The sequence below is a fragment of the Ipomoea triloba genome, chromosome 10 (assembly GCF_003576645.1).
Source record: "Ipomoea triloba cultivar NCNSP0323 chromosome 10, ASM357664v1".
In the NCBI taxonomy this organism is placed as follows: Eukaryota; Viridiplantae; Streptophyta; class Magnoliopsida; order Solanales; family Convolvulaceae; genus Ipomoea; species Ipomoea triloba.
The window spans coordinates 19,935,302-19,944,099 of record NC_044925.1 but is presented as its reverse complement, the minus strand read 5'-3'; the positions used below and the strand labels follow the sequence as shown (position 1 = coordinate 19,944,099).

Sequence of the window (8,798 nt, the reverse complement as noted above, 5' to 3'; positions counted from 1 at the left end):
TTAATTATTGTCTAGTCAATTCTGGTGTTAAAATAGTAATTTAATTTTTTATTACCTGATCTGTATCACTAAGTAAACTCTTTTTTTTTTTTTTTGAAAACAATCACTAAGTAAACTCTTGTTAATTTGTTAGTGAGCATTGTTTAAGATTCCAAACCAACCAGCCCTATCATTATACTTTGAAACATGGTTCACTTCAATAAGATTCATTTTTAATACAATAAATATTTATTTTTAATGTTCGAAATATTCATTTTTAAAAATACTATTTAAAAATGAATCTTAGTATATTAAAAATGAAAAATGTAAATCTACAAGGACATTCATATTAAAGAGATGTTTAATAAAATTATATGCTAACTATTAGCGGTTAACATATAAAAGACCTACAAGGACATTCATATTAAAACACGCTTTTAGGAGCATTTGGGATTTCAATTTGGAGCAAAAACGGTGCTTCAACATGTTAGTTACTAAACAATTTCTTTTTAGCTTTTTGACCATGTCAAAACGCTTAAAGTGGTGGACCAACCAATTACCTAACATGACAATTGTCAAACGCCCGTGTGTGACAATGTAGTATCTATCCATAAAACACACACAAAATTATCTTTATACTAGTGAAGAAATGAGAGACAACTCAAACAAACAAAACAATAATGAGTACCTAATAAAGCAAGTATTTTCTGTACACAACCCTCCTGAAAATATCACAAGGCCACCACTTTCATACACCATTCATTTTCCTATCTATCTTTTGCATACAATCAAGAATTTTCGAAAATGGAAGAATATATGAAAACCCTCCCTATCTATTTTTTATGGTTTCAACCAATGTCCTCCCATCCAGCCCCCAGCTTTAGGCTGGCAGATCAAACATTCAGAATGGAACTTGGTTGGCGATCGTGATCTCAAAATATAATGCTTCAATGCGAGTGGACGTCGATCTTTTGTCACGCTTTAAAGATTCCTTTTGCTGTCCGATGTTGAATCCGGGTTGTCGCTCTTGTCAGTCTCGTAGTTCTCTCGCTGGGATTCACTCTCGGCTGCACCTGCCTGGACTTTTCGCTGCCTTCGGTCCTACAATGTTGTAGGGGATAAACTGTTACGATCAAGCGCTTAACACGACGCCAAAAGCTATAACTAATAGCAAAATCGTAACTTTATTTCCTTTTACTCTCACATTTTCGAGAGGCAGGATGCTGGACTTGGCCTTCATCGGCCTCCGCCCAACAATCCCCTAGCCACCAATTGCTGGACTTGACCCTTCACCGACCTCCGCCCAACATAAACCAATAAGAACTTCTATTCCAACAATCATAAGTGTAAATGTTTTTTACTTTAATGTAATAAAGATATAGCACATTGAATGCACACGTAGCATAGGGGTGATACAAGGGAAACTTGTGTTAAATAATTAGGAACGCACCTCTCTTGGTATAGGATATTCTTCTGATTCAAGCATACGAACGACTTGGCTCATCTTGGGTCTCTTGTCAGAATCTGGATCAACACATCTCAAAGCAGTCAAAAGGGCTCGCTTAAGAGCCCGTGTTGAGGGCCTTGAACCAATATTTGGGTCCACAACTTCCTCGGAGCGCCTGCTTCCAACCATCATTTTCAGCCAATCAACGAGATTCACCTGGTGTCATTAGAATCTCTACGTTTGAGTAATAGAAAGGCCAGAATATTAAAACATTTATTAAAGCACCATTCTATTTTTGAACTCTTCCTTCTTTTCTTATGGCTTCTTGGCCTCAGTATGCTATGCCATCATTCACTAGAGCTCATTCACAATGTGGCACCAAAAGGGACTAAGAACCTTGTTAAGAGTCCATATTGAAAATATAAGAGAGAACATATGAATTTAGAAGATCATGGGTTAAACTAGTTAATTCATTGGATTAAATATTTTAAAGTGGTTTGGCCCATGTGCATTATAACCCAGTCAAGTGACCTTGGCCCAAATTGGATTATAACATGATATCAAAGCCTGTTCAGTCTCGTGGTATTGGTGGCGGAGGGTCCAATCCCAAGCCCGCTTGTTTGGTCCACTAAAATATTCACGAAGCTCAACTGTTATATTTTTTGTTAGAGTCAGGGCACACTAGGACCCCACCGAGACTAATCATGTTCGTGTTGAATATAATCCAACCCACACCCTTACACTCCCTCCATACGAAAAAAGTTGTCCACATTTCCACTTTACCCGTTTTTGAAGAATGCTACTGATACAAAGATGAGGATAATAGCATGATACTATGGTAGCAAAACTAAGTTGGTGGATCAGGGAGTAAAATCAAATCGTCATAATGTTCACATCATTAGAACGCATATATAATTCAAAGCCATTTAATATAAGAGTTTTGCCTTTTGAATTTTGATGATAACCATGAGTAAAATACTTTTTTTTGTACACAATAGTCAGAAAGGCGTAATTAGATACCTCTTGAGGAGGACGGCCGTAGTCCACTGGGTCTCTTCCAGTAATAGCTTCTAACAGAACAACTCCAAAGCTGTAAACGTCACTCTTTTCATTCAAGAGCCCAGTATTTGCATATTCAGGAGCCACATATCTGTATAGTATTTTACAGAATATGTTATATGTTGCGCCTTAACAAAAGGCACATAACTGAACTCTATAATTTCCGGGACAAGACAAACATATAAGACATACAAGTAAAAAACACTCAATCGAGAGTTGATAGTAGAAAGGATGAGAAGGAAAACTAACCCAAAGGTACCCATGACTCTTGTCGAGATGTGGCTTTTCCCAGCACCCAACAGCTTAGCAAGACCAAAGTCCGAGACCTTAGCGTTGAACTCGTCGTCTATTAGAATATTGCTCGATTTGATGTCCCGATGAACCACCTTTGGCTCAATGTTCTCGTGCAAGTAGGCAAGACTGCAATAAATTAATGCTTCATATAAGTTTAAACCTTCGAGTTTGAAAATAGAAAGTAGTTAGATGAACTTACGCCTTAGCTGTGCCAAGGAGAACCTTCATCCTTGCTTCCCATGTAAGATATCCGTGTTGCTGCATAGCTCCATGAAGCCATTGCTCTAAGTTTCCATTGTTTACATACTCATAGACCAGAATCCTGAAGGAAATGAGTTCTTAAATATTAATGTGGCTGAATCAAGTGGCTCCTGCACATGCTTACGGCTTACCTTAGCTCTATTTTCAGAGCAATAAAGTTTTAAATATGCTCAACAATAATGACAAAGATAGCCCCTACAACTGCCCGCACGGGCTTAGCTCACTGGTTCAGTAGATAGTATTTAGGGGAAGAGACTAATGTTTGAAACTCAATAGCAGCAGTGTGAGGATTATGCCCAATGGGCAGATCCCTTGTGCGTATCGGCATGACCCTGTCTACTGAGCCACTGAGTTACCGTGATTTACGTCCTCCCAAATACTCTGTCGGGTCGGGGTGTGGGGGCCTTTGGGGTTGGGAATTCAACCTTTTGGGGGAAGATAGCCCCTACAACTATGCAAATCAGTAATCCAATAAGGATGTAAGTGCAGATAAAAAACAAAAATTAAATTGAGATTTTACAAAATTAAAACTTTACTCAGTTTTCTTGTTTGTATGTTGAATTAACCACAGAATAAATAGTCACGAGCTAATTTCCAAACCAAGTATGGGGAATAAAGCAATACCTATGAGTTCCTTCAATGCAGTATCCCAAAAGGCGAACTAAGTGTTTGTGTCGCACATGGCCAATGGCTTCGACTTCCACTGTAAATTCTTTCTCTGCCTGGCCTCTGTAGGCAAAGAATATCTACGCTCATATATATGCAAATGCAAGAATAGACAGATCAATAAGATTAATGCCATTTATTCGAATGAATTGATATATTAACTCACAGGTTGTTGAGGAGCTTCTTGATAGCTACTTCAGCCCCATTGATCAATTGGCCACGATAAACAACAGAATATCCACCCTCCCCGAGAATGTTCTCCTTCGAAAAGCGGTTGGTTGCAAGTTCAAGATCTCTTAAAGTAAACCAGTGACCCCAACCCAAGTGAGAAACCTCGGGCAGGCCAGTTAGAGGAGATGGAGCAACTATTGGATGTAAGGAGTAAGATTTGTGATGAACTGCAAATTTGGCTGAACTCCCTTCTTCTCGTGAATGTGGCCCGCAATAGTCTTTGTCAACAAGATGAAATGAATCCGATTGACCATTATTATCGCCATTCTTTGTTTTCCATGTCCCGTGACTCACCAAACCCCCATCAGATTCTTTCTCAGTGGATTTATCTTGAATGGTCGGAAAACTCCCATCTCGAGTAGCAAATTCATTCTTGGACACTTGATCCACCTGAACCTCCTTAATTTCCTTTGAAACTTTCGGAATTTGACAAAGGGGGAGGCTTTCTTTGGCCCGCCTTGATTTCTTCCGCAACGTGAGATAAAAAGTTACTGATAAGAGGATGAATACTATCAAAAAGACAACAATAATCCCAATCAGCTCCCACACCTTGAGCCCAAAAACAGCAGTTTCTTTGGACATACCCTCATTCAGATTAGAACCCATCTTCTTGGATGTCAAAAGACCTATAAAATTAGTGCAAGGAAAATTATAAAATTTAAGGAAACACACTGAAGTATACACCTAATTGAATTGGTGGTTCTATTTGGTCAAATATGGAATAGAGCTACAATCTTTTTTCCAAATTCCTTAAATATAAGGTTGCATAACACCAAACCAAAGATCAAACACTACTATACTAATTCTCTTCTCATCCAACTAATTTGGGTTTACAGAAAATAAGATGATAATCAAGATATAATGACACCTAGAAAACTCAAAAACAGCACTAGCAACAATGAATGACTGCAATCATGAGCAAATCTAAACAAGATCCATTATTACAGCCATTTCCAATCCCACAAATCTAAACAATAGTTTTCACCTAGCTCCTGAAGAAAGTGAAAACAAGAAGCAAAGAATCATGGTCAAACACAGAAAATGCCTGAATTCACCTAAGAAAACTGCACATCTTAAATTTGCATATATACCTTCCAGAAAGACTCAATGTGCAATCTTTAAACCTCAGATCTCTGAAACTCCACCACCATATCCCTTCCTCAGACAATGAAGGGAATCCCAATTCAATCACAGATCTCAAACCAAGCAAAACTAACAAAGCCCAATGTCCAAACCACCCAAATAAATGAAATAATCTTGTCTCACAGAAACACCAAGTAGTAAAAATCAAGTCTTGATCAAATTCCCAAAGTGGGTTTTTACAGCATTGATCGATTTGACACAACGCCTGGGCAGAGGTGCATAAAAAGTGGTTCTGACACCACCACCACCTGCCCCCCCTTTCTTCACCTTAATGACAGCTGACCCAACAACAAAGGGGCTGCTGTTCTTGCAGGGAGGAGTAAAGATGCATAAAATTGCAAAATGCTAATGATATCAAGTGGCTTATACAACATGAAATGTTTCAAGAAATGCTACTAGAAGGTAAGGAAAGGTGGAGTTATCAGTGGTAGGTGATGAAGAAAAAAAAAATAGGTTTTCAGAAACAGTATAAGGGAAGTTATGGAAGACAGGAAATGGTCAAGAGGTGCAAGGCAACCCTCTTAGTTGGCACTTGGCACTTTTTAGTTTCATCTGAAGATGACCCATTATCAGAAAAATTTAATTGCCTCCAAGCTAACAACATATTTATTTGAAAAAACAAAAAAGTTCCAACTTTCTAGTTTCTAGACATTTTTTTCCTTAAAAAAAATTACATCTTTCTGTAACTGTGCATTGAAAAAAACTCAAAAAGGGCAATCAAACAACATCAGGGCAAGAAAGATGGCTGTGCTCTGAGGAGGATCTTTAACATGCAATTTACTTCAAGTATTGCTGATGTATTGATGTGTATGTCTTGTACGTATCTGCGCAATATAAATTTTTATTTTACTTTACCATACCATGTTATAGTCTTGAAAAGGAAATCATGTCATTTTTATCTCCTTTTCTCCCCTTCAATTTTTCCACAATTTCTGAGGTGACTTTTCTAATGTATAATTATGATGAATGTTTACATCACAGCTAAAAGTTTGCTTTCTAATACTCCGTAAAATCTGATCTTTTACTCCGTACTTCTTTAGGGAAAAAAAAAAGGTAAAAATATATATTAAAATAAAAAAGAAAGGAAATTTAGGAAGCAATGGGAGAGATAGGCATGTCAGCAAGTTTACTCTGGGTGGGTGACATCCTGGCTGAGTTGATAATTCCAGTGTGGACCCAAACGGAAATGCTACGTAGTTTTTTTTTTTTTTTTTTTGAGAATTAAATGCTATTTTCATTTTTCAATAACCCTAATGTTTATGTCTTTTCATTTCATCACATTTTCCCTTTCATTGGGAAAATGATAAAATAAGTCATCTAACTTGACACATAATTGTAATTAGATCTTTAAATTTTTTTAAAATACAATTAAACACTTTAATTTAGTAAAATTAGTCAAATAAATCTAAATTATCGATAACCAACGGGTTATCAGTATGCAAGTCGTCATTGACCGCCGTCGTTAATAACCGAATAAAAAAATCAGGGATAGGTGACTGATGAAAACAATCGCTAGCTTTCTTTGCGACTAGCAAGTCACCTTCTTCGATAGAAAAGTCAACCACTGGTCATCCTCTCTGGCAGAAAAGGCGACTCACCGGTTGCCTCCTTGAAGAAAGTGACCATTGGTCGCCTTCTCGGATGAAGAAGGCGACTAGTTTGGTCGCTCTCTTCACAGGCAACTAGCAATTGTCGCCGGAGTGCCATTGGAGCTGTCAAAGTATTGTCAAAACTTTAGTGACATGCTATTGCAAGTCATTAATCGATTTTGGGGCTTCAATGCACAAAAATAAATGTTCATGAGCTTAATTATACTTTTCAAAAAATTCAGGAGTCTAATTACACTTTTGTGTAAAATTGAATGGTCTATTTGACCGTTATCCCCATTTATTTCATGTTAAATAACTAAATAAGCACTCAAATTATTAAGAGAGAGACATAGAGCGATTATTAGCCCATCAATTTATTTATTTTTTTTTAAAAAAAAACTCAATTATCCTTTTTTTTTACTAGAAATCAATTCCAAATTTAACAACGTGACGAGTTTTTGCTTACCTATTAGACTAACCTCAACCCAAAAAATTTACTACTCACTATGTGAGGTGGCAATACAAAATATTTCTTTTAAATTTTTTTATTGTCACGACTCACGATGGGTTGAAAGCTTTCTAATTAACAAGCTTTCAACCCACTATTTTTACGGCAGCAAAAGCTGCTTTTTAAATATTTTATTGGTATTATATGTATTTATTTATTGAAAAACGTATGAATTTATAATTGTGTTGTGAAGGTGGACCGTTTTTTAAAGTGAGAGAATTGTAAAAATGTGAAGTAATTTTAAATTTGATGATGTGAATGTTGGACACACTTTTGAAAGTGATATATACTTACAGGAATAAGGATAGCCTTATTATACCATAATAAGCGGATGAATTTAAGTAATAACTGTTTGGGTGAATAAGTCGATTTACAAAACTAATATATATACCAATAGTGCAATTTGCACTGCAAGCACCGAAAAGTGCTTTAATTTTCCAACTATTCGTAACCTTCCATATAGCTACTTAAGCTTAATCTTAACCTTTCTCAATTTTGCCTGATTTGCACATTTTTGAAGTGCTACATATAGCATGAATAGTGCTTTCAAATACCACTTTACAGTGCTAATCTTAATTAGCACTTTCCATGTGCTACAAAAGCACTTCTCATTAGTGCTTACAAATTATTTAAGTTTTGACTTATCGCCTACTAATTTGAGAATCAATTTTTATTCACCTATTATCCATTTTGAGAGTATAATATATCAATTTCTTTATTTCACTACGTAGATCAGAGTGCGAATTCATTTGACCCGATCCAAATCGAGAGTAAATTTTACATATATTTGTACCACAAAATAGCTACTTACAGTATCATTTTAGGCTAAAAATTCCACCAATAACATTGTAACCCGTGAGAGAAAGGTTTACTTGTGGTTTTTTTTTTTAATAATTAAAATGCAAGTTCTTATTTGATCCATTTATATTTTTGTTCAAAAATATTAGAAGTTTATTATTTAGTTATTGTTCCTTTATTTAAATTTAGATATTATACAAAAAATAATTCTTTGATTATATCATAATTTTTAATTTGTTCATCAATTATCAATTTATTCAAAATGTTATGTGAAATTTATTCAATGCAATCCTCGATTTAGTAAAATAGATTACTAAATTTAGTAAATTTGACATAGTCAATGTATTATTTTGAATGAATTGATAATTGATAATCAAATTGAGGGCCGATAGACCACTTATTAATTTAATGAAAGTTTCCATAGGTACATGTTTGATACAATTATATATTGTGATTTTTTAGTGATATAAAATGATAAAAGTATAACTTTATCACGTACAAAGTACATCGAAACCTCGATATATATATGGTATTATAAAATTATTTTTCTTTAATCTTTGATTGTTGCTGTATTTGAGCTTTATTTCTGCTAAGTACATAAATTTCTAATTTTGAGTTTGTTTTAAATAATTAAGCTTTATTATTAATGTATTTTGAATTTAATATCTGGTGTAAAGTCTTCAATTCTTCATTATTCTTTTCAGGGTATGCCTGTGGTTCCATCATATGCTATTAGTAGTAGGCTTAGCTGCATTCAACGTGCGCTCTACCATTGAAATTTAGTGCGCTGCACCATAATTTTAATCATGATATAATATAATGT

The 8,798-nt window shown here is 35.3% G+C and overlaps 1 protein-coding gene across 1 annotated transcript; it reads right to left on the bottom strand.

Moving 5' to 3' along the window:
- Window positions 1-586: 586 nt before the first annotated feature.
- Window positions 587-5,641, bottom strand: LOC116032573 (probable receptor-like protein kinase At5g18500). Its single transcript, XM_031275206.1, has 8 exons — window positions 5,029-5,641; window positions 3,873-4,563; window positions 3,665-3,769; window positions 2,979-3,101; window positions 2,735-2,905; window positions 2,447-2,576; window positions 1,430-1,642; window positions 587-1,080 (listed from the first exon to the last, which is right to left on the bottom strand). Exons 2-8 carry the CDS (start codon window positions 4,541-4,543, stop codon window positions 961-963), a joined length of 1,533 nt encoding a protein of 510 aa, XP_031131066.1. The 5' UTR covers window positions 4,544-4,563; window positions 5,029-5,641; the 3' UTR covers window positions 587-960.
- Between the last annotated feature and the right edge of the window lie 3,157 nt (window positions 5,642-8,798).